The sequence below is a fragment of the Peromyscus eremicus genome, chromosome X, assembly GCF_949786415.1.
Source record: "Peromyscus eremicus chromosome X, PerEre_H2_v1, whole genome shotgun sequence".
NCBI classification, from domain to species: domain Eukaryota; kingdom Metazoa; phylum Chordata; class Mammalia; order Rodentia; family Cricetidae; genus Peromyscus; species Peromyscus eremicus.
Window position 1 is genome coordinate 103,644,005 of NC_081439.1, and position 27,792 is coordinate 103,671,796.

The 27,792-nt window shown below is 38.1% G+C and overlaps 1 protein-coding gene across 1 annotated transcript in view; it reads left to right on the forward strand.

Moving 5' to 3' along the window:
* Positions 1-27,792, forward strand: part of Gria3 (glutamate ionotropic receptor AMPA type subunit 3) — a 234,378-nt gene that overhangs the window by 165,557 nt on the left and 41,029 nt on the right. Inside the window, exons 12-13 of the mRNA XM_059251542.1 lie at positions 6,472-6,848; positions 17,859-18,057. Coding sequence (XP_059107525.1) covers positions 6,472-6,848; positions 17,859-18,057 — 576 coding nt within the window. The remainder of the gene's footprint in view (positions 1-6,471; positions 6,849-17,858; positions 18,058-27,792) is intronic.

A 27,792-nucleotide genomic window follows, 5' to 3' on the forward strand; every position in this document is an offset into this window, starting at 1 on the left:
AACACTGCCACATAATAATCATTCCAGCTCAAATGGCTCACACACCACCAGTTTTTACGGCTCCCAAGTAGCAAATGTTTTAAGAGGGCATTCTCAAAGAACATTCTGTGGCTATCAGGATTCTTAAATATTCCTTAGCCAAACATCTAATTCATTTTTACAGATGACTAGGAGATCCACCAGGGACTAAACATTAGCATTGCCCACTGAGTAAACCAAAAAATGGAAGCTTCATGAAGGACAAGAGTGACAGGAATTTCTAAGGGAGGATGGGTGATAGCAAATTTTGACAATATCACAACAATCAGAGTTTGGCAACTCGGATGCCAGTCTGCCTGGCCTAGTGCTTTGTCCACTGGTTTACACTGGCTCAGTTCACTAAGCTTGTCAGCTTATGAGTATCTTGATGTTATTTCAGTCAGATATGCCATTTCTTTCTGGCTTTGGGGTATAGGGCTTGTATTTTAGCTGCATTATGTGCTATTCCATCCAAGACATTCATCGCATTTCTATGTGCCCTCTAGGACAATGCAAAATAAATCTCTAGTTATCTCTTGAAATATTTAAACATACAATGTAACTAGCTGGGTGGCTCTGTCCTCAGAGAAGATATATGACCTAACAAGTTTTTTTAAGGAAAGAAATGGGCTAGAAGGAAATTGGAGCCCCAGTTATGGAGAGGACACCTCCCAGTGGGCCACTGCCACAATCCTTATGTTCTTAGCACCTAGAACTAAGAATAAAGAATATGTGGGATTGCTTTTGGGAAAGGCCAGGAAAGATATTATCCATATTTATTCATACTACCTAGAAGACAGCAGAAAGCTCAGGAATGGAGATGGAATTGGCATATGTTGATTCCAGATCACAGTCCTTGGGCGTCCCAGAATACTTCCCACACCTAGGAGAAATGGAAACTCAACAGATATTACTTATACTGACATTTCTTTTCCTATAAGAAATTACCTTGGATTGTCACTATCCTAAGATAGATTTATTTTCCATTAATAAAGGCAAAATACCAATGTGTCCTTCCAGTTAAAGGCAGAGAAGCAAGGATCCAGTAACAGATGCCATACATCCACTTCTAGTCATCTGATTGCACTGGGCTCTGGCAGAAAGGACTGATGATTTGATAAAAGTGTTCCTCTACTGAAAGGACACATAGGCTCCAGGGAAGAGCATTAATGATACATGGAAGTCTGCTATTCTGAGCAGAGGGGCGGGGAAATATTTCCAACCAAATTTAGCATCACACGGCCTTCATCCAACTCCCGGGGTGCCTGTTTATCTTCACTGGGTCTTTAAATTCCACAGCTCCCCAAGGACAAGGAGTCCAAATCAATAGACCCATACTGGGACATCTGTTCTGGATAAAGAAATGAGAAGATCCTGTTGTGACCCTGCTTGTTGTTGCACTGATTTAAATAGGCCTCATCCCTTTATCCAGATCTTAACAACTGCAGACAACAAATATCTCATAGAGTACAGCCAATAAAGCAGTTTAATCCCTGCCCCCAACACACAGCAATTGTATTCCTATTGTCCAGCCTAATTCTGCTGCACTCATTTAAATTTCTGGAGGAAATGCCTGCCCGAGGCCACTAGAGCTTTATGCTTGATTCAGGGAGCAGGGAGCAGATCACGTCCGCTTCTCTCTTAGGTAGCATACAGTATGGTCTGCATGACCCATCTCCTCCTTTCTTCCTTTCCTCTTGCTATCAGAAAGTGCTTTGAAACAGTGGCTGACAAGCTCCTGCTCAAACATAATCTCCAAATAGGTTTCAAATTTTATATCAGCTAATCAGATGAAAATACTTTAAGATGTAACAAGCCTTCCAGCTCAAACAATTTGTAGAATTACATTTAAACTAAATGTCATCTCTGCTTAAAACGTGTCAGCTTCTTAAGTGCATAGTCCCTGTGCACAGGAGTCTGTCGGGGTTCAGATTTTATGAAACTTACAACTTTGGCCGCCTACCTATGAAAACGATTATAAATCCCCTCAAGCTAAATTCCCTCCAATAATGCAGTTGCTTGGGTTTGCCACTGGTTAAGTGGGAAAAAATCAAACCTCATTTAGTGTGTTTACTGAGCCCACACAGCCATTCTTAAACTGCTTGATTAAAATCCTCTAAGTAGTCAAAATGCAAGTTAAAACACTAGTAGAGTCTCGCCCTGAGTTCTTACCATTTGCTGGTTTTCATCTGTCACCCGGGGCACCCTCACATGGGGCACTTACCCACCTAGGGTTCTAAGAGTGGCTTTCCTGCTGCTGTCACCAGCACAGGCTTGATGACAAAGGCTGCTGGAGTGGGTCAAGACACCAGAAGAGAGACACTTGATTATTAAGCCAGAAGCTCACCTGCTCCACAGTCCTAGCCATAATTCTTCATGCTTGGCTCTAGTCACAGCTGACTTGCATTAAGAACAGAGAGTAAGGAAGGAATTTTAGGGCAGTGAATTTGATCCGAACATGTTATATGCATGTGAGCGTATTACGTACAAATATTTTAAAAGAGGAATTTCATTTGGGTGGTGGCCTTTTTTAGGTTTTCATCAGTATCGGTCTCTGAAATCTTTTAATTTCCTATAAAGTACCCTCCCTTGTCTATATGCCATGGCAGTCCCAGGAGAGCTAACTGAGGATTTTTTGGACACTTATTAGTAATGTTTCTCCACATTCCCATTGATAATCAAGCTGATTGCTTCATAGACATTATGGCAGGCAGGTCATAAGCTCTGAAATAACCTACTATCACAGATGTGTTTTATAATGTGCAGGAAGGGATAGTGGTAGGAGAGGGCAAAGACTTCTCCAAAGCTGGCTCTGAGCTGATGTGCCAGTTCTGTGACTTGTCTCTCACCAAGGATACAAGAGAAAAGGAAGAACTGCTCAGTCTCCCGCACATCTTACTGTCCTATGCTCAATCAGCAGCTCTCTTACCTTCTGTTGGTTGATCCTTCTTCTAGCTACTTGCATCTATCCCTTGTCTTTTTCAATCTATAGGTCTTTATTAAGGGTTCTTAAGGATACATTGGAAATTCTTGTTTTGGAGCCAGGTCACATCATCAGTGAGATTTAAGTGAACCCAGATTTAACATGATCCTCTATTGGGGCAGTACATTAATACATATATATATATATATATATATATATATATATATATATATATATATATATATACTGCTTTCTTTGAAAAATCTCCTGAGATCCCAGCACTTGCTAGACTGAGACAGGAGGATCACCACAAATTTAAGGCCAGCCTGAGGTTAGCCTGGGCTGCATAGTAACATGCCGTCTCATAAAAGGAAAAAATGCAAAGACTGCCCAGAAAGAATTAAGAAAATTAGAAATGCTAGGTTGAGGGAAAGAGGCAAGTACCAGAGAGGAACAGATTTGCACTGCTGTTTGTTTGTGATTCAAAAGTACTTTAAACTCAGAATGGCCTCCTTGGGGAATCTGTTCTCTTGCTAAAAGTTCCTAGGAATTAGACAATAAAGCGTCATTCCTTCTCTGTCTAGCCATCTCTTGTTAGTGTGTTTAGTGGTGCTTACCATGTGGTGGGTGTTGCACTTACTGAGTTAGCTTTGTTTTGGGGGGGGGGGTTCGTAGGGGGTATTTTTGTTTTGTTTTTGTATTTCAACTGTTATCTCATTTTTCTTTCTTTTTGAGATGATAATATAATTACATCATTTTCCCCTCTCTTTCCTCCCACCAAACTCTCCCAAATATAGGGTGGGGTATGGTTTTACATTTAAAGGGGATCAAATGCCTCAGTCTTCAATTCAGCACCTACTTGAAAAGAGCTCATTTCCCTAAAATTCAGTCCAAATAAAGTTAGTTTTTTATACCAAATACCCTCTTACTACTACCTTCGAAGACAGAAAAAAAAAATAGCAATTCCTCCTAGAAGGATCAAGACTTACAAGATTAAAAAAAGGAAAGAAAGAACTAGTTAAATTAAGTAATTAAATTCAAATGAGATCAAATGCGAACTTACACTAGATGCGTATTTGTATCCTCCAAGCAGGAGGCAGAACCATGTTGGCAGTGAGAGGACGCGCCTTTTTGTATGAATTCTCTTGGCATAACAAAACTCTAGCTGATTCAAGCTAGCTTTGCCAAAAACCCCCGCTAGCTTTCTGGCCAATTCCATTCTTATCAGCAGCCTTTGTTCCTATGACCAGGTGTAGTCCTCAGCCAAAGGATAAAATAAGAAAAATTTGTCATTGGCTCCAGTCTCATCTTCAATGTGGAACTGAAGATTAAGGAGTTAACTGCAATATGATGAGAGTTGAAGCAATGGATGATAATGTTGAAAGAAGAAAAATAAAGGACAGAACCTTGAATGATCTGTCTTATTCCACAAACCTTTAGTGATTAACTCCTAAACCAAACACTTCTAGAAAGACAAAATACACCTTGGTGGAGAATGAAAACTAGGAAGAAAAAAACAGGCAAAGAATATCATAGAAGTAGGAAGAGAGCCTGTTGCCTTTAGCGTCATAGAGCCAAAGGAAAGAGTGTATAATACAAAATCCAGTAATGTCACATGAGCAGTTGATGTCCGACAGAATGTGTTTGAGTCTGGCAACCAAGCTTACAGTTCAAGAAATAATTTCAATAAGTCAGAGGGACTACAAATTAGGTGTTAAAGTGAAATTACTGTTTTAAATCAGAGATAAATGAAGTCATAGTTTCAAGATCATTGATGGTCGTGGGTAGAGGTGCAATATGGGTAGAATGGATTAAAAAATGGAAGGGATGTTTTTTGGTAAACAGAACTGTCTATGATTTCAACTGAATAGGTATTGTATAACTTTCCCTGGGAAGACATGAACAAATGGCTACTCATCCCCAGTATAGCACCAACGACAGGCCAAAGCAACAATTCCACCAACATCCATATTGGCAAAGCAAAGATTGTATTGGGGTTACCTACAGAAGTGTGGGTGAAGGGGCATTTATAGAAACATGGATAACTCAGAAGAGCTGCATCATCAAAACACTCACTAATTGCAGATCAAAGTGCTATAGTATGTAGTATACATATGCAAGTGTCATTTGAAAAAAGGATGCTGGTTAAGAGAATGGATCTGAATTTCAGTACCAGAGGTCAAATCTCAGCCTCTCTTTCCCTTGTAGTATTCAGTGGAAGCCTTTGGTAATGCCTTGTCTGTTAAAATATATATCATTTGAAGAGAGAATGGTAATTGTACCGACCTTAAGGTTGCTAGGAAAATGAAGCAAAATAATATGTATAAAGTGCTTGCCACAGTGCCTTATACAGAGCAAACACTTCAGAAATGTGAGCAACTGTTCATCATCTGCATTTCCCCTTAAATAAGGAGCACTTCTCAACTGCTTTGAGTTGCCCTATACAATTCACCAAAGTAAATACCATTTTTTTTGGTAAATATACTCTAGTTCAAACTTCATAATTCTTTCTCCATCTCTCCCCACAGGTAGAGGTATTGAAACATAACTATATTTATCTCAGAAAAAAACTGAACATAATTGGTAATTTACTACATATCTGATATACCATACTTAAGCCGTCCCCTAGTCATATACATTTTCCCACATGTACATTTTAAAGGCTATTTTCTACACTAAAACCTACTAGCATTCTAAAGGAACAGTTGTAGAAAAATAAGTGCAGAAAGTCCTAATGTCTTATTTTCCTGAGATTAATATAAAAAGGTGACATGTCTTTACATGAGTTAATTATTCAGTACACTGCTAACATTTATTTATCAATCTGACATGTGTAAATGTTGTACTTGCATTTATCACCATCAAAGATAGCTTACTTGATGAATTAATATATATTCTAATAGCTGTTTTTTCCTTGTATCTCCCATTCAGAAATATTGCAGGTTTTCGTGTATTATATTCAATAATCAACAACTATTTAAGGAATCTACATTTTAATATAGAATCTACTGCAATAATAGATATAAAACCAAAAGACTGGGTCCCTATCTTCAAATGATGTATATTTTAACAGACAAGGCAGTAACTAAGACTTGTACTGAATACTACAATGGAAAAGAAAGAAAATATAGGAAATGAAAGTTATTGTGCACAGTGCACAAAAAATTCCAGTCAAATAATGGAGATAGACATAAGAACATGAATATTAACATAAGAAAAGTTAAATTAGATAGGTCATAAAGAAGTACAAGTTGAGGTGTGAGGTAGCAAAAAGAAATTAGGGGGAAATGGAATTAGTTTCCCTAAGCCAATATGCTTCAGAGGACAAAAGACCAGGGCTTTTTCCTTATTTCACCATCAAACTAAAGCAATTTAGAACCCATTGAATGGCTTTGCCTCTCTAATCTTAGCATTGACAAATTGGCTGGTTACAGTGATTGAATATATTATATTTCAACCAAAAACATTTGTTAAGTGACAAATGATGAAGGAAATGCTGTCTGTAAAAGTGCTGTGTCTTTGTTTTTCAGAGAGCTGATATAGCTGTTGCCCCACTCACTATAACATTGGTCCGTGAAGAAGTCATAGATTTTTCAAAGCCATTTATGAGCCTGGGAATCTCCATCATGATAAAGAAGCCTCAGAAATCAAAACCAGGCGTATTTTCATTCCTGGATCCTTTAGCTTATGAAATCTGGATGTGCATTGTCTTCGCCTACATTGGAGTCAGTGTGGTTCTCTTCCTAGTCAGCAGATTTAGCCCTTATGAATGGCACTTGGAAGACAACAATGAAGAACCTCGTGACCCACAAAGCCCTCCTGATCCTCCAAATGAATTTGGAATATTTAACAGTCTTTGGTTTTCCTTGGGTGCTTTTATGCAACAAGGATGTGATATTTCTCCAAGGTTTGTTTGTGTGTAATACAGAATACATGCTTGTATTTTGTGGTCATACTCCACTCATGTCCATCTGGTATTCACCTGCATCAACTTCAGAGTTCTTTCATTTAACATTCCATCCAATGACAAATTATCATCAAGCCATTTTGTTTGCTTATGTCTTTGAGGTGAGTGTGTCTCTGGTGATGCTTGGAATGCCTAAGGTTTGCTACAATGTTCATAAACACACAAACTCTGGATAAAATTAACTGGCACATAATAGTACTATGAAAATTGCCTCATTAATTGAGCTGAAACATTTTCTCATTTGTCAAGAGAGTGAGTCTAGACAAAATGTGAAAGAAGATAGAACATTTCTTTAAAATCCTCCTGTCTTCCCCTATTAATATTGGCTTTTTTGTTTTTCTCTCAGACTTCCTAGAACTATGTATCTATTCCAGTTTCTTAGCTAAAACTATAGAATTTCTCCAAGAAAACAGCAGAAAATAAGTATGAATCTTAGTGATGTGGCCACATTTGAAAATAGCCTGGCCATTTCTTATAAAGTTAGACATAGAGTTAAAATGTTACACAACAATTTTACTGTCATTTGTACCCCCAAAGTAAAAAGTATGAATGTCCATAGTAGCTTTAGTTTTAATAGACAAAAGATAGAAATGAAGCAAATGATCAACTGGTAAATGGATAAAGAAATTGTGGCATATCCATTCAATGGAATATTATTCAATTAAAAGAACAGATTACTGATGCATACTGACAGTTCACATGAACCTTGAAAACATGCACAATGAAATAATTTAAACACAAAATGCCACATACCACTCAATTATATTTGTTGAATACCCCACAATAGATCATTCTGCTTGTCTGAGATAGAGAAATCTATAGCGATAAAAAGGATAATTGGTGATGGCCAGAGTTTGAAGGGAGAGAAAAAAAAAATGGTAACAAAGGGATTAGAGTCCGGCAAGTGTGCTGAGCAGAACATGTACAAGAGTAGAAAAAACTTATGTGAGTTTTTTGTATCTTGTTCATTACAAAGTTTTTCTGTTTGTTTTTTAAAAGAAATATAGCACTAAAAAGCTGTTCGTCTGGATAAGACTTTGATACCCCCTACTACCGGCTTGTGGGACAGACATATGCCTTACTTGTCTCATCCTTTTCCTAACCCTGCTAGGACTGGACAAATGGACATGAGGGAGCTGATAGGGGTGATATGAAAATGCTCCAAAAATAGATTTTGATGATAGTTTCAGAACTCTAAATTTACTTAAATCATTGAACAAATATAATTCTGATGAATACTTATACTGGTGAGTTGTATTAGATGCAAACTTATCTCAGCAGAGCTATTGAAAATACTGAGCATGGTTTGATATGTAGCTCAGTAGTAGAGAGCTTACCTAGAATATGCAAAACCCTGGGTTCAACCTTCAGGACCAGAAGAAATGTTGAAGGTGAATGTCCTGAGCCTTACCAATGTATATTAACTCACCTAATCACAAATAGTAGTGAATTCATACTTATACAATATTATGACTGAATATGCCATATTTATAATCTTCAAAATTGTTTGAGGGACTAGGGAAATGGCTCAGTGGATAAGAGCACTTATTGTGCAAACCTGAGAACCTGCGTTCAATTAGCCAGCACCTACATGAAAAGCCAGGCATGACTGTGCCTGCCTGTAACCCAGGCATTGTGGGGGAACAAGCAAATCCTGAGAACTCAGTGGTCAACCAGCGTAGACTATGCTTCAGATTCAGTGAGAGACCCCATCTCAAGTCAATAACATGCAGAGAGATAAAGGAAGACACCAATGTTGTGCTCTGGCCTTTGCTTGTTAGCACACCCATGGACTCCCATGCACGCATCACATACATGCACCATACACATACAGCCCACCATACATATCACACACACACACACACACACACACACACACACACACACGAGCACATACACAAGGCACACACTAAAAATTATAAAACAAAATACTAACTTTGGCTAAACTAAACATTAATCCAAATACTGACAGGAGTCAATAACATAACCATACAGGAATTTTCAGTTAGAAATTAAAGACTTGGGGCTGGAAAGATATCCCAACCAATAAAGTGCTTCTTTTGCAATCATGAGAACTTGAGTTCAATCCCAAGAACCCACATGAAAGCTAAGTATGGTGGTACTTGCTTCTAAAACCAATGCTGGGAAGGTAGACATTGGGTGATCCCTGGAGCTGACTGGCCAGCCAGTCTAGCCTAATTTGTAAACTATAGGCTAATAACATACCCTATCTCAAAGGCGGAAGGGGACAGTGTTCCTGAAGACGACACCCAAGGTCTTTCTCTCATCCCTACACACACAACCACATGTACATCCACACAACCACAAGCGCGCGCGCGCGCGCGCGCGCGCACACACACACACACACACACACATACACACACACACACACACACACGCACGCACGCACGCACGCACACAAAGAATATAAGGATTCAGAATAATGAGACCATTTTTACAGCATATCTCTTTGTGAGATTAGCCGTTGAGAGTACTAAACACTTACAGTAAAACGTGACTGACTGGGTAGCCATCTTTGGCAGCTTTTGAAAATTGCCTGTGTGGGGCTTTCAAGTCTCATGCATCCAACCTACCCTTTCCCCCCTTTTTCTGTTAAAAAGAAAAAGCCACCCTCAATCTGTTTGGCTGGGTTCTTCAAATTATTTCATTTCCTGTTCCTTTTGTGTTCAGAATATGTCACTTTGTGATATCATCAGGGAGTTCATTTGATTTCCTAGTTTCTTTTTGGTTTTTGTGAAATAGTCACTTCAAGAGACTATGGCCTCTGAATGAGTCTATAATTGAATGATTTCTAACATGGCTGGTAATCTGTATTGAGACAATGCTGAAGAGTCATTAAGGCTGGAGATTTTCTTGGTTTCTGTAAGTCAATTTTCAAAACTACATTTGTGATATTCCCACTGGAGTGCTGCCTACTATGCTGCATACTCAAGCAGGCCTCTTCACAAGCCGTTTTGACAAGTATTTATGCACATTACTTCATTAAATAAGAACTAAAGCTGATACTGAAAATGACAAGTTGGACCAGTTTAGGTTTTTGCCTTAATTTCTGGTAGCACAATTTAAGCTACAGCTTTTCCCTAGTCCTAAAATATGGCAAACGCCTTTTCTTTCCAAGGGACAGATTTTAGTATGCTGCTCAAGAGGTTGTCATATAGTACAATGGCTTCCAAATTTTTTAACATGACTCACAGTAAGAAATCGTTTTTCCATCTTGACTCACTATACATAAATGTATATAAGCAAAATTATACCAGACATTATCCTTAGAGTATGCCATGCATGCTAAGATTTTTCTATCCTGTTGGATTGTTTTTAAAGCTGATCGTGGTTCAACCCACTAAGAGCATGAAGCCTGTAGAATACATGTCTATGTAATAACTATTTTTTTTATTATGCTTCCTAGTGAGAAATCATTACCTCCAGGAGCTTCATATGTTCTAACCTATGAGTGATCACTCCTCTGATACTATCTTTTGTGCCCTACAAAAGAATTTATTTCTTTAAATCTTTTATTAAAATATGCTTCTTAGCATATATATTATACACCAGTAAGAAAGAAGCAAGTTTCTCCTTGTCTTGAGAGCTCTATTGATTATATATTTGTGATCAACTGTGTATTAGCCCAGTCCACTGTAATATATTTCTCTATTCGCAGATTTAGAAAGTCCTGACACCAGTATAGTTGCACTGTAAGATGTGTGGTTGCCTTTACTGTAAGCATCAGCATTATACTTTGCTTAATGACCACACTCAAAGTACAAACTCTCCAGAAAGCCAAGAATGTGAGCATAGGTGATACACTGTTACTTTTATCAAAACTGAAGTAAATCAAGGAATTATCCTTGAGATTATGTTTGAAAATAGAATCAACAAGTATTAGAATGGAAGGAAATGTCAGAGAAAAATCAGTCTATCCGTTGTCATTTCCTAGGGAAAGCACCACCTGCCCTGGACTCCCACTGTGTGTGGACACGTTATCTACTGTCTCACCGGGATCTTAATCTTCAAACCATTGCCACAGTGTAGGCATTGTGCTTACTTTTAAGTTGAAGAAAGTGGCTCCGGTTAAATAATTTGCCTAGTAACACTGACAATGACAGCTAGAACTCAAACCTAGCTCCAATTCCCAAACCCTGTTCTTTCTACTGTATGCTGCTTTGTTCATATCATAGACTACAGTCATTCCTTGAGAGCTGACGCAAGGGAACACAACTTCACAGGGATTTTTAAGAGCCAGCAGTACAATTGCTTCCACAACTACTTCATACTGCCAGTCTGAAGGGGCACTGTTGGCTTCCTAGCTCCCTTCATGCTTAGGTACCAGAACTGTTTTCCCATTTCTATCCCTAAAGAAATGCAGCACCCATTGTTAATGAAAGTGGGCAGTGAGCATTCATAACACTGCTGAGCATCTGCTCAGTCAGAGCTTAAGGCTGCAAAATCAGCAGTAAGGCATTATGAGGAAAACTGCTGGCATCATTCCATTGCCATTAAACACAGTTATTGACAGTTACCCTGAAGCTTCGAGATTCTTCATCAATATTAGGTTTGATATTTGAACTGTTCTAATTGTTCAGAGTAAATTACTTTGTTCTACATGAAGCTGTAGGCTGAGTCAACGTAAAGGAAGGTAATCAATGTAATAAGGCAAGGTTATATTCATACAACTGATATATCAGGGGAGAAGTCCCGAGAAGGTGTGAACACATTCAGTTTAACCCTCTTCATCCTGAACGTGCACTGGGGGCCAGCTGACAGGGGCAGCCAGATGGAGAGGAGAGCAGTTAAGTTAGCTTCACTGCATCCCCAGTCTGCTCTGCCGTTGTGCAACATGGAGCAAATTACTAAGCCTAGCTAAACCTCAGTCTCTCATCAATCAAATGCAAAGTACAGGTCCTGGCCTATGAGCTCAACAAATGTTAGCAATTGTTATTATGAAATTGGATTCTTCTAATCACCCTAGCTTAGCATATATACCAGTTAATATTGCATTTGGTCAGAGTTCCTAAAACTACTGAGGAATCCAGCTGAAGTGCTGGTTGATAGCAAAGTGCAAGCCTCTCCTGAGAGACAAGCAGTGACGTTCCTTTTTGATCCATCTAGTGCTTTTAAGAATTACATTTCTTGAAAGCGTTTTGAGCATAGCATTCCATAATGCGTTGCTCACATTGACAAGAGGTTATACCTTTTTAAAATCTAAAGTTTGTTTCCTTTGTGAAACTTTGATAGAACCACTTGTGCCATCTAGAGTCCAAGTCCAGACAAATGCTCCCCCTGCTGACTTTCTGTAAAGCTGCAGGGACAAATGAGGACTGGTCAAATGGAAGACATGAGGGTTGGGAATATTACCAAAAGGAAAATGGAGGGCGAAGAATAGACAAACTTGGACCTCGTTACTGGGTACAGATTGCTCCAAAGGTATTTTTTATTAAGTTTTCAAGATAGCAAGTCCTTTGAAGAAGTAGGCAGGGACTCTGTCACAGTTAGACATGGGTCCTCCACACATAGATCCTCCGTTAAAAGAAAAGGTGTGTAGAATAACAAAAGGTCTGAGAGGTTTGAGCTGCATTTTAAGTGATATCCTTTCCTTTCATGATGTACACCATTCTCTTCATCCTACCCCAAATTCACTTCACAGCAGTAGAGATGTGGTGAGACATTAATAATGAAAAGGCAGGGTTTTTATGACAACTATTTCATGACTTTGGCTGAAAGCTTTAGTTTTCAGTCTTTGGGGTGTGGTTACTTATTTCCATCAGAGAAGACTGTAAGAAACAAAGATTGATTCTGCACATATTTTAAAGAGTCTATCACAGTACTGGCATTGAATGGGGAATGGAAATAACACACACTTTAGAAACAGAAGAGGAATGATAAAGAACGTAGATGAAGGCAAAGGTTTTAGCTTCCCCTCATCATCTCATAAAGCTGAGATAGTGAAGATTACAAAATTTACTTACAGGATGAAGGTTATGGTCCATAGCTCACTTTTATTGTCATTTCAGATGTCATAAAATATACTTTATTATTAATGTAGGGACTCCAGTTTCTTATTACAGTTAAGCAGAACATTGTCTATTGTTTGATATATGTATTTGGCAATGTTTTATATGTGTTTTTTCTTTTGTTACTTATTTATTTTCATTAACTTCAAACCTCCTCTCACCCTTTTGTCAAAGATATGACATACACACTATCCTGTGTTTTTAAAAACATAAGTGTGCAGCATTTTATAGCCATTTCATTATGCTAACCTTGAAATCTGTCTTGTGCAACAAAACTACTTGAAATGAATGTTAAGCATTTTGCAGCTGCATTAATGGAAAGAAAGGTACTGGGAAATGATAGGTCTTTCTAATTCAACTATAAAGTCTTGTCTTATTTTAATAGATCCTTTATAAAACGTGATGGGGTTGACCCATCAGTCACTTTTTATATATCCTCCATGTGAAATGTGGGTTTAAGTGGCTGTAGTTTCACTAATGAGAAAAAGGGAAATACAAAAATGCTTGTGGAGCTTCTTCCCTGTGGGTTCCACTACATTTTTTCTCTGTAAAAAGATTTAAGCTTGCATGCCAAGAAAATGGAAGGGGGTGATATGAATTCCACCACATCCTTTGTCAAATCTATTATTGTTTTGAGGAGACATTATCAAATGCAATCCTTTGCATTCTATACTAATTGGACAGAAGCTATTTGTTTAGGTTTGTAAGGCTATTTTATCATTTCTATAAGGACATTCTCTCAAATTTGCCATGCCCATCCATACCAGCATTCCTTGCAACTTGATGGAATTAGTTCCAGTACCCCTGTCAGATACCAAACCCTGAAAATGCTCAAGTCCCTTACATCAAATGGCACAACACTTTTGCATTTAATATATGTACATCTTCTAACATAAATTAAATCATTTCCAGATGGATCACAACACTTAAAACAATGTACATGCTAAGAAAATAGTTGTTCGGCTATTATTTGTGGAATCATAAGGAGAAATATCTGTCTGTAGTTCATGAAGATAGCATTTTTCCCAAATATTTTCAATCTGCAGCAGGTTGAATATGTAGATGTGGATCAGGAGGATGCAGAGAGCTGACTGTATGCCATAAAATTAACCACATAATTGCCAAAGTCAATAACCAGTAGACAAGAAGGCACGAAAATGGCCATTTTGCACTTAGGTTTATTTTTAGTCATGTCAACAACCAATCTCAGCTGAGTCATTCTGATCAACCACACAATGATCTGAGTCAGTATTAAGGTGGCCAAAATAACCAGATTATGATGTGCAGGCCTGATTTAAAATCAGACAGACATATCCACAGTCCATTTGCCTCAATAAAATGGCGCAATGTAATTTCCATAAATTACTGTATTTTCCTCCACATTTCAAGCAGGCAATGCATAAACTGCCATTAGTATTCACAGCATGATATACCTCTTTCCATACCAAACTTCAAGTCTGGAATTACTCCAAACTCAGGCTTCTCCCTGGTCTCAGCAAAACCCATCATTCCACATCAGGATGACTTTTACAGGTGCAGTACAAATGAACAACGAATAACAACACACAAACATGTTTGGTTTACTACAACTATATTTCTCAGGATTTGTTTAAAATCTATAATTTTCACACCATTATGGATTTTCTTATCAAAACCCTGGATATTTTATACTACAAAAATATCTGGGTATTTCTCTTTTAAGATTTTTAAAAATCTCTTTATTTTTTAATTTTATAGGTGGGTAGGAGTGTGTGTGTGTGTGTGTGTGTGTGTGTGTGTGTGTGTGTGTGTGTTCAATAGTATGTATGTGGAGGTCCGAGTGTTTGTGGGAGTCAATTCTATCCTTCCACCATGTGGGTCCCAGGGATGGAAGCCAAATTATCAGGTACCTCTACCTGCTAAGCCACACCATCAATCCTAGGAATCTCTCTCCTAGTATGAAAGTACAGACATTTTATTTTCTGCTTTTCCTCTCTGTACCAATTTCTTTATCTATAAAATGCCCTAGCTTGCTTATCTGTAACACAGTCCTGGCCAACAGAGATGGACAATGTAAAAAGTTGACACATGTAGGGCAATTAGAACAGTTTGTCACAAAGAACATGTTCAATAAGTGACAACTTCCGTTTTATCATTTTTGCTGCTATGGATGTCATTTTGAAGCATTAATATTCTGTACTGTAAAGTAATTTTCAGAGTCAAATAAGTCTATATGTTTAAAATTTTTAATATGTCAAACATGAAGAAAAATTATGAAATGTCTAAATTCCTAATTGAAGTATTCTGTATACTTTTAGCACTGGGAAGGGTGACACATTCTTTTCTGACTCATGAGGATGTGTTTATCTCTTCTGAATAAAAGAGAAATATTTCCAGATGCAATTGTAAAGATGTAACTATTAGCTAGAAAAAAATCTGTCGCAAAGCAGATTTTCACATCTAAAGCTAAAGTGATTATATTTGACTGTGTTTTAGGCATTCAGAGACCAACAGAAACTGCAGACTTAGAAGATAATCAAACAGATATTTTATTAACCAGTAAATAGTACTATTATTTATCAAAACACTTGCCAGAATTTTTGGATTGTATTCCCATAAACGGCTGAATTTTCCACATGCTAAGAACAAGGGGTTATCTTGGGACACAGGAATTTGAATTTGCTTCAGAGTGGTAAAATCATAGTACATGCAGAGAACTTGATTTGTCAGTTCTCAGCCCAGAACTGCCCTCTTCCCACAGAGCCTGGAGATATGCCAGGCTCCTACGCTTATTCTTTACTTTCTAGCAGAGTGGGAGCTCTTTCTGTGAGCTTTCCTAGGCATGGAAGAACATAGCCTATCCAGGATAGAGCTTTGCTCCACACTAGAACTATACTAAGGATGATGTGGCAATATTTTATAAAACCTACTGAGCAGATTTTAATTTCTATATACTACATCAGCCTCCAGCAATACTGCAAAGGAAGTGAAGATTCCTAATCACAAGCCATTACCCATCATTGAGCATCTGTTGCCCTCTGACTTCCCACAGTCCCTCTCCATGAGTAGCACTTATGGGGGAGAGACATAACTTACAACTCTAATTATACTCCTAAACTTTTATAAAATATGCACAACACCCAGAATTCTGATCTAACATGTCTAGAGGAGACTCTAGGCAAGGTTTTTGTTTTGTTTTGCTGTCTTTGATGGGTTTGGTTTTGCTGTTGTTAGGTCGTTTTGTTTTGACTCAAGCAGATGCTGTTGATACACAGGCAAAGTTGAAAATCACTGGCGAAGAGCAATGCTTGTTTATTTCTCAGTTTGGTCTGTTCATCACTTGTAACAGAATCACTAGTGATACCTAGGAATCACATATTCTTGGGTATGCAGATATCCTGAATCTATATTTTAGCAACCTCCCCATACAGTAACGTTAACAAAAGTTTCCTTTTAAAATTCATCCATATTTGGCTACATTCTCTAATAATTAGATCAAAACATTGAAGAAAAAAGTTCATGCTATTAAAACTTACCCACCACTTCCATACTAACTGAATACCATTAGAGCACTGAAGGCCACAGAGAGCAGTGGTCCCAACCGTCCTAATGCTGCAGCGACCTTTTAATATAGTTCCTCATGTTGTGGTGACCCCCAACCATAAAACTATTTTCATTGCTACTTTATAACTGTAGTTTTGCTACTGCTATGAATTGTAAGGTAAATATCTGATATGTGACCCCTATGAAGGGGTCGCTCCACCCACAAGGGGGTTTGCAAAGCACAGGTTAAGAACCGCTGACATGGAGGGTAGTTTCAACAGGAAGAAATCTATGAAAGGATGGAAGGATGGGTTTCTTTGTCTTAGGATTTCAGAAGAGGAAAGCAGCCCTTTAATACCTCTCAAACCATAGCATGCAGGGAGTTTCCACACTTAGACCTGTCTCCGGTGGCTGAGACTCCATGTGTGAAGGGGAACTGATTTGATCTCCTCATTCTAATTAACCATTTATGTGAAGATGAGAAGAAACAGTAGCATTTGGTACCGTGCTTCATGGGTGACAAACTAGCAGTGCTCATTTGCCACTCTCTTCCCATTTCTCTCCCAATACAAAAAGATTTGGGGATCCTGTCTCTTGCATGATATTACTATATGTCACTTGATTCCTAAATTGCCTACAAGTATAATCACTTGTGCAATATTAGAAGTGCAGATATCTAGGTTATCACCACCCAAGCTTTGATTTCATTGATCTTGCCCAGAAAAGGTCACAGAAAGCAAGCATGCCATGTGAAATTATAAGTGAGAGAAAGGTATTTTATGTGATTACAAAGTTAGATTTTAAATCTGTGCTAGCTTTGAATCACTGAAACGAAGTACCAACTGCAAGGAGGGAACATCTACTTTGGCTCATGATCTCAGAATTTTTAGCCCATAAGTACTTGGCCCCTTTGCTTTGAGCATCTGGTGAGGCAATACGTTATGACAGGAGCATGTGGCTGGTGAGACCTGTTCACTTCCTGGTGGCCAAGAATCAAGATAGAAGAGAGAGACTAGGTCCTAGCAATCCATTCAAGGGCATTATATCCTGTGACCTAACTTTCTCCAGCCAAGTCCTACCTCTTAAAAGAACCAATAGCACAACAGACAGACTAGCAGCCAAACTTTCAGCATATGACTGTTTGGGGAGACATTTGAGATCCAAACTAGAAAAAAATTGAAGAGGCCCAAAGAGTGTTTGCATATGTCATCATCATATGCCATCATGACATGGTGTTGTCAACATGAGAGTTTGATGTTGTGATTCCATTGTGTCATCAACTTCCCTCCTTTATTACCTATAATCAAATCACTCTTCTTTCTATAAATAAAAACAATGACTTTTTAAAACTGAGACCTGGGCCCTCTGGGTCTGGACTTGTTTCTGCTTTGTTTTGTAGGTCACTTTCTGGGCGGATTGTTGGAGGGGTTTGGTGGTTCTTCACCCTGATAATAATTTCTTCCTACACTGCAAACCTTGCTGCTTTCCTGACTGTGGAGAGGATGGTGTCCCCCATTGAGAGTGCTGAAGACTTAGCCAAGCAGACTGAAATTGCATATGGGACCCTGGACTCTGGTTCAACAAAAGAATTTTTCAGAGTAAGTGCTTTGCCGTTAATTGAGCCTGCTGGTTGACATTTTAGTTTCACAAAGACTACTCTGCAGTACTTTTAAGTGAGGCTTGTAGGAAAATGAAAATTTTATCAAAGGACAGTGTCTTAAATACTGCCTTGCCAGTTGTAACCAGATCCATTGTCTGTCAGAACTAAGACTCATGGGAGACATAGCAGGTGACATGTTGAAAGCACTGAATTTGAACTCCTAGGTTTGAATCTCAACCCTGCTATGAAGTGAGTATTTGTCCTTGGGCAACTCACTTAACTTCCGTAGGCTTTTGTCCTCTTACTTAAGTAATTCGGGTATTGAACGAAATAATAACTCTTCTTTCTAGCTTTTATAAAAGCAGTGATTTTTTTTTTTTGTCTCAGTGGTTCACACAAGTTAGATAATTAACTGAAAGACTCTGACAAGTGATGGACTAGGAGAAATTATATATTCTATTTTAGACTTGGTTCTCTGTTGAAATGTATTATAATTGTTTCAAGTATATACATGATGATAATGCTGTTTTCAAGGCACTTTATAATTGTTTTCATTTCTTGAATAGATTTATTTCCTCTGCACCTAAAGGCCAATTCTTATTGAGGAAAGAGCAAGTTATTCATGAGCAAAAGTTAGTAAAGCTATGTAAATTGCACTGCCATTGTTAAGAATTCAAATTTTTGGTTGCACCAGCAAGAAAAAGGGCCTAGTTTAAACTATAAAATGAGTCAATACTGCCACTGCCTTCTACTAAAGCCATATTAGTGGTTGTAGCAATAATCCAAATGCCACTTTAGTGTAGACAGCAAAACTGCTGTCACTTTCTCTCCTACCAATAAACAAGTTACTGGATGGCAGGTATAATTACTGGCTTTTCCTCACAGGTCCAGAGTAAACAGATGTCTCTAAGATGACTTGTTTTAATAAATCAGTAAGCAATATATTTCTATGTGCATTGTCATGAGATTTCATGGAAAACTAGGAAGTGTGTGTTTCTTAACATTATAGCAATTAACTAAAAACCTGTTTTCACTCCCTGAAGGAGAGGAGGATAGTTCTGGGACCCTTATAAGAATTCTCAGTGTCTTGGGATATCCATATCTCACTTTGACCACCTGTTTACAGAGTAGACTATTATGCCCCAACTAAGGTAGTAGCGTCAAAATGACATTAAGACCCTTTGAAACTGATCTTGCCTTGGCTCTCCCTTCTATGGCAGTCCCAGAAGCTTATTTAGTAACAGTCCCTTACCCTATGAAATTAGTCACATGTGTCAAGGCTGGAAGCCAGGGATTTCCATCTGTTGGGTACTCAACACATAATCAGCTCCATGGAAATCTGGTTTGGTATCAACCTTCAACAGAGCTTATGTTCATGATCCCAATAGGTATCTACTTGCTATATGAATTAATTGACCACTTAGGATATCAAAAATAAACCAACAAACAAACTAGGACCCTCTGATAAAAGGTATTTGTTCTACAAGGAAAGCATTTTTCCTTGACAATGATACAAGTTTAGGGAGATACGTGTTAAATGGTAATCAATACATGACATCAATTCCCATTAAGCTTTCAAAATCCATCCATCCATACTGTAGGCAAAGGGAGCATTGTTGAAGAGATTTGTTAGCAGGCAAGCTTGAAAATGTGACCATCTAATCACTGTGCTCAGGCCTCATCCCCCATGTACTTGGTGCCTGTATCTACTGATCCGTGTGATGATGGTTTCATTAAAGAGAATCACCCTACAGCAGACAATCTGAATCAACATTCAGTTCTGAACAAAGTTGCTGTCCCATTCTAATTGGTTTGTGGGTTCTAATTTCACAAACTCCTGTGACCTTTGCAGCCAATGAGTAATTCCTATGGAAATGGAGCTGTTTTGAAAATCTGATTGGAAACAGGCAGATGTAACAAATCATTTCTTATCCCCTGAATGACACTTTTGCTTTTTCTCCAAATGGTAACTAGCGACAGCATTAGGACTCTGTAAGGTGGTTCAGAAAAGCATATAAAAGTTGGTGATCTATGAGTGAAACCAAGCAGTGTAGAAAAGTTGACATTTTAAGGCTGCTTATACTGAAAACATTCTATGAATTTAACAAAGAGAATACTGGGTATTCATACAATACATGAACCCAGCCTACTAATCTCCAAGCCACTTTTCCTCACTATGTTCTCCACACCACCCCTCAGTGCAGAATATCCCTCCTGCCCTCAATGGGGCAGAAGAGCCAAGCTGCAAGAACAAGGACTTGATGGCTATAGTCATATCCCTTCAACTTCAGCCCCTAGTGATCTCAAGGTATCAAGGATATTTTAGGAACAGCCCAAACATTTAAAAAAAAATGGAGAGCTCTCATAGCATGCCTTCTGGATTTTAGACAATAAAACAAGACCACACGAAGTATTAACAAACATAACATGAGCTCATTTCTTTCCCCTTTTACACCATACTAAAACCACAGAGACCACCTAGTAATAACATAAAACAGCCTGGGGCCAGCCCTTTAGATCTTCTAGTATGAGAAAGAAAGAAATAAAATCAAATTCTCTTCCAATTGCCCTGTAGACACTTTTTTACTCATCCTAGGTAAGGCTGTCATTAAAATGATGGCAGTTTTAAGTGATCCCTTTGTTTGTTTCATTTTCTAAGCTTTCCCTAGCTGTCATTTTACACGCACATAAAGTCACTGAAACAGTGGGGCCTGCCCCATCAGGAAAGGCAGGGAGGAACTGAGCAAAATGCATGCAGGTGGAAGAGACATCTGGAATATTACCATCAGCCCTCTGGACTTGAAAATTGATTTCCTTAGACAGCAGCTTCCAAGCAAAGGTGGAGGCATACATGCTAAAAACCAAGCTGACAGCTTTTATTGTCACAGGCCAGAGAAATGCCACTATGGTTTGGAAAGCTACACCAAAACAATCATTCTCCACTGGTTTCTGGAAATTTAACCTGATACAAATATGTATTAAGAAGTAGTACTGTGAGGAAAAAGCAACTCTAAAATCCTCTCTGCCTTCAGACCTCCTTAAAATCCCTTTTCAAATGCTTGGCAACTTTGCCATTAATACAGATTCCGGGCTCAGAGGTGGGATATTAAGTGAAATGTTTAAGAAAGTGAATGTAGGAGCTGAGAAGGTGGCTCAGTCAGTGAAGTGTTTGCTATGCGAGCATGAGGACCTGAGTTCGTTTTCCAGCACCCACATGAAAAGCCAGATGTGGTAGTGTGCACCTATAATCCCAGCACTGTGGAGGTAGAGACAGACAGATGGATGTAGGAGCTCCCTATCCAGCCAGCCTAGACAATCATTGAGCTCCAAGTACAATGAATGACTGTCTCCCAAAAGTTAGGTGGAGAGCACTTGAAAAAGAGACACTCAGTGTTAACCTCTGGCCTACACACACACACACACACACACACACACACACACACACACACACACACAGGAAAGTAAATATAAAAGGAGAGGAGTGCAAGAAGTGGGAACTTGCCTTTGTGCCCTTAGATAAACAAAATATCTGACTTTTGTTAGGAAACCATTGAGGTCACCTTCTTTGCTTTGAGTAGAACACATTGTAAGCCAAACAAAACGACACACAAACACATTTTCACTTGGACCACACATTTCTTCAGTATCTGTTGATTATCTACAACGTGACTTTTCAAGTGCATAAATAAAAGAGAAAATTCCTTCTACAAGTACACCTGTGCCAAGTATGTTGACATTTTGAGATGATTGAGAAAATGTTCCATTAATCTCCCTGATGTCTTCTACATTTCCTAATGTTACATAGCACATCAAACTATAAAAATATTTTTGTTAAAATTTTTGTCACTTAATACTATGATGCAATTGAAATTGTGACACAATATATCTGGGTAGGTTCAACCAAAAGTCATTAGTTTGAAAACACAAGCTGGACTTGGTAGCATATACCTGACATCCCAGTGTTCAAGAGACCAGGGCAAAAGGATTACTGGTTTAAAACCATCCTAAACAACAAAGCTACCTAAAGGTCAACCTGGGCTACACAGTGAGATATTGCCTCAAAAAAATGATGTAGCTAATGTTTGAGAATACAGTCATGACAGATATAAGAAAACACATATCAAAAACAGAAAGAGGTAAGTTGACACTAAATGATGGCAGGTTGGAGATATAAGCTATACATACTATGTGGTAGTTTTAAAAAATAAAAAAAAATAGTCTTTCAATTTTTATGTGGATGTTTTAATGTCTTACCCATAAAATGTCTTAGTTTTCTTTCATATACTACATTAGATAGCAAAGGCCATAAATCAACCTTATAGGTCAAGACTGGAGATGGAGTGACAGCCACAAGGTGAGGATGCTGAGGCCTCAGAAATGAGATAAATATGTTGAGATAGCTGTAGGCTTTCCCCATCCCTTAGCACCCAGATATTCACTTAGTGAGCTTCTTTGCAGGCAAGGAGCAGGCTGGGCAGAAAGACCAACCTCCAAAGAAGTAGAGATTGACCTAACAACTTAAGTATACAACTCAAACCATATCTATAACTATCTTAGAGAGACAGGGGAAAATGAGTCATAGAAGACAAACTAATAATAATATAGATTGCATTATTTATTCATCATTCTTTCAGTAATTCATCTTTTGAAATGTTCATTGGCACAAGCTCCATGCTAAGCACCAAGGGGCTATATATCTATGTAGACAAAAATTAAAATCCATCTTTTTGTCATATTACCTGAAAATATACAGACAGCCTTCTCCATCATCATTGAAGGGTTTTGGAGGATGAACTGCCTTACATATAGATATCTGAGATAATTACCTGAGTAGATGATTATCTCTCCAGTGAAGCTGATTGCTATTTATTTTTCCATCTCCCCAGCACAAGGTAACCTATGCATATGCTCCACAGTAACTAGAAACAGGGTTACTGCTTCTCCATAGAATAAAAAGCTGTTATCCTCCAGAAACTCATAATCTATCTATCAACTTTTAAATGGTCTATCAACTTCCAAAACACAATGGTATATTACCATGTTCCATCCACACATCAGTCCTACAATGTAATCAGAACAGGAGACAGCTGAAGCATGATGGTGTTGTGACTTGCTGAATGACACTCAGCTAATGAACAACAGCTGGAACTGGAACTCTAGTATTCTAAGTCCTCATTAGGTTCTGATGTATTTTCATGAATCAGCCTTTACTGAGCACCTGCCCACACATCTGTATCATCTCCTGGTTGATCTTTGTTTTCACTGCCTTTGGTAGAGGAATCTTAGCCTGCTGTAGTGGCACATGCCTACAATACCAGCACTTGGAAGGCTTGTGTAGAAAAGTCACAAATTTGAAGCCAGACTGGATTATATATAAGACCCTGTGTCAAAACTAAAAGTGAAAAAAAGATAACCTATACTTAAAGAAGATTGTTTTTCCATGCTCTGACAACTTCAAACTGATCCAAATAAGGAGGCAAAGGAAGGGAAGACATTTATAAAACTCAAAGGAATGTTGTAAGCACAATAAATTCCTACCATTACATGATTTGTTACACTTTCTGACACGCTAAGACTTACATCATGCATGGTGAGTAAAACAGAAAGGAAGAACAGAATGGACTAGTTCTTAGTTCTATACACAGCAATGACTTTCCTATTTTTCCTTGAAAGGGGGATATTGCTCTATTTCTCCTCAACTCTCAAGTTTGTTAGTGTTACTAGACTCTGCTCTACTTTCATCATGGGATAGGTGAAAGAGTAATATCACCAAACATGCTTTAAAACTATGAAGGGTTCTATAAATCCCAGGACATATTAAGAGAAGTCCCCAGAAATAGAGCAATTAAAATAAAGTCATTCCAGAAAAGGCTCTATACAGATCTGAAGTGTGTTTTTGAAAAATCAAATAAGAAATCTTCCACTGCTTTCTTAGTGGAAGAGATATAGTTTTTTCTTCCTAGTCTTGTGAGGTTGGGGGGTGCTCATTTGTATCCTCTCCCGATCCTCCTTGTCCCACTCCTACTTCTAATTATAAATTAATACTGAATTCATCTGCTAGGCAGTCCAGCATTAGCCATTCCTTTGTGGCCCACAGATTTGACAACTTCAACGTGCACGATTTAGAGCTGCCCTTTAAGACCACCTAGAAATTTCAGGTGCTTTCAAGGTGGCATGCAGGCCATCTGCCCAAAGTACCCAACCATATGGATGTTATTAGCCTATCTCTGTTCATCCTCCCAGGTAACCTACTTGCTTATGAGAGCATTTCACAGCCCAGAAAGCCTAAGGGGGTTAGATCTCAGTTCTCCTTGAAGCTGCCAACTCTCTCTGACAACATCAGGGTAATTAACATCACATAGGACTCCCAGACTTTGTAAGAACTCTGAAAGTCTCTTCCCTAGAATTCATCTTAGGAGCTCACTTTCTGTTTCCCTCTGACAAAGTCAAATCATCTGATAGCCTTCCAGTTAAGGGAAGAGGACCCATCTGTTCAATTAGACTTTCCTTGGGTTCACCTGGCAAACTTACACAAATTCATTATTTATAATTATTCCTCATCACCATGCATGACGCTAAAAACTTGACTGTAAGATTCAACATCTCAGTATACTCAACCTGTAACAACAATGAACTTGGATGCTTACTTGCATTCCACTTTTTAAAAAATGGAAAAATCACAAATGAAACTATCGGTTGGATTTTTTTTCCTCAAAACAAGCATGTGAGAGTCTATGACCATATTTATTTCATTCTTCCACATCCTCTATATTTTACCAAGAGTAAATAAATACTAAATATCTACCCTATCAATGTGTACAAGAATGTGACCAAATCCCTGCCTTCAAGAAATATGCATTCTGTTGGATAGAGAGAAACAATGAACATGTGATGAAACACATATATAGAAAAATATGAAGGACTGCTAAGAGCTCCAAGATACAATGGAGAATGACTTGTGATTAGATATGACTATTTCATTTGGGAGCTTGAGGGAAGGAGGACTCAGACGAAGTCTCTTTAGGGAGATAACATTTAATTTAAGAAGAAAAGTCATGTGAAAATCTGACATGTGAGGATTCAAAAAGACAGAGAGAGAGAGAGAGAGAGAGAGAGAGAGAGAGAGAGAGAGAGAGAGAGAGAGAGAGACTCACCATCATCCCACCTAGAAAGAAACAGGAACAATCCCAGAATGCTCTGGGATAGGAAGAAAATCACTGTGTCTAAAAAATGAAAGCCTACATTAAAGTTACAGGGATGGAGACTGGATAATATATCATATTTAGGATACATTTTAGTAGTGAATTTATCAAATTTATGAACCTGCCAATGGATTGTACGATAATTGTGAATGAAAAGTTAACCAAAAATGGCTGGTTTTCACTTATGTTTCTTTCTAGTGATCACTACTGAAATCTTTAAGTGTTACATCTTTTTAATGACTCAGACACTTATTAAACTATGGAATCAAAGGCTGAAGAGGCATACTAGAATTGAAGTATTGAAGAAAGTTACCTATCTGAAGAGAACATTTTCTCTGCTACAACCTTTGTTTTCATTCATATTACAAGTAATTTAGTATGTTAGTTGACATATAATAATAATATATGCACTTATTTAAAGAATATGGTATTATAATCATATACATATATGCAATGGGTAATGATCAAATCAGAATAAATATGTTTTCCATTGCCTTTAAATATCATTTCTGTATGTCAAAAAACTTCAAACTCTTCTCATCTAGTTATTTTGAAATATATAAATAAAATATCAGAAATACTCCCCCTACCCCATGTACACTGTATTATGCTGCCTATCACCCACTGTCTTGCATAAAATGGCTTATGTATATGTTTATGAAAGAGGGAGTTTAGAAGTGATTTTTAAGGCCGGGGCGGTGGTGGTGGCACACGCCTTTAATCCCAGCACCTGGCAGGCAGACCAGGCAGAACTCTGTGAGTTCGAGGCCAGCCTGGTCCACAGAGTGAGATCCAGGACAGCCAGAGCTGTTACACAGAGAAACTCTGTCTCAAAAAAAGAGAAAAGAAGTGATTTTTAAAAGTCATCCCTAAAAGATATTATTGCATTGAAGCAATTATAGTAGGAATCAATACATAGACTTTCAAGGGTAAACTGAAAATTGTTGCTCAAGTCAAAAATCCCCTAAATTCTATTTTTGTTCTAATTTTATCATTTACATTTAATATGTGAATATGACATTCATTAAAACAATACTCTCTGAAGATTATTTTACATTCTTTGAAATGAGTCTGAGGAACTGAAAAAAATCCATCTACACTTTGACAAATGACATCAAACGCAGACAATCTCACAGCAAATGTTTCATATTTTGAAACAACTCCATTGCATTAGGCATTGTTTCAAACAACGTTAACAATCCCTCTCCTTAACATGATAGCAGTATGAATGGAGTAAACACAAAGAGAACCAGAATGAAGTAACCACAAAGAGCCTCAAAGGTTTGAGGTTTTAGTTTTAAATGATTGGATACTGCCACTGTCTTCAACTAAGGCCAACAGAAAGGCACATTCACACATACAATTTGGATGCTTATGATTGCTATATTATTGAAGCCTATTATATACTAAAATAGAAGGAAAGAAAGTGCCCTACCAGCCAGATCCTAAAGGATGCTTCTGCTCCTTTTGCTCAGCCTTGGAATTCAGCCAACTTCATAAACAAAATGAAGAATAACACAGTCGATATTTGAGAAGTCTAGGGATGTGGCTAAGTGAGCACTGGTCTAGCATGGGTTCAATCTGTAGCAGTGCTGAGAAAGCCAGGGGAAATGGTGACCATAGAGGGTAAATACAAATTAACTCTAGTAGACTTTGATAAATCCATGTTGCTCAGAACCAAGCAAAGTTGTTTAAGGTACTAGATAGAAGGTTGAGGGACAACTTCAGTTTTCAAGCTGACATACAGAAAACAGCCATAACTTCTCATGGTTTGCTGATGATCCTAACTTAAAGCATTGCTATCTGGAAGCATCCAACAACTAACCCAAAGGGACTGGATCACACGTTTTTGACATTGTTTCCCAACATTACATTTAGATAAGATATTTAACCTAAAGATAATATGTAGCAAAAATACATATTAAAGATTATTTTCAAATATTTGAAAAGTGAGCATTTGAAAAAAGAATTGGACTTGTTCTGATGGACACTAAGGGACAGAAAAAAGTTCAAAATGTAATAGTCAAGAATAGAGATTTCAGAAAAAGGAACATTCTAATAGAGCAGTGGTTTTCACCCTTCCTGATGATCCTTTAATACAGTTCTCATATTGTGGTGACTCCAACCATAAAATTATTTTTGTTGCTACTTTATAACTGTAATTTTGCTACTGTTATAAATTGTAATGTAAATATTTTAGGATATAGAGATTGGCTAAAGGGGCCCCACAGGATGTGAACTGCTGTAATAGAGCAATCCAAAGAGACAATGGCTGTCATCATAGGGAGCTATTCATCACTGGTAGTCTTCAAGAATAGATTAGTGACCAATTGTCAGAGATGGTGAATGAGGGACTCACTCTGATGGATGTGTTTTGTTTTGTTTTGTTTTTCGAGACAGGGTTTCTCTGTGTAGTTTTGGTGTCTATCCTGGATCTCACTCTGTAGACCAGGCTGGCCTTGAACTCATAGAGATCTGCCTGGCTCTGGCTCCCAAGTGCTGGGATTAAAGGCATGTACCACTGCCGCCCG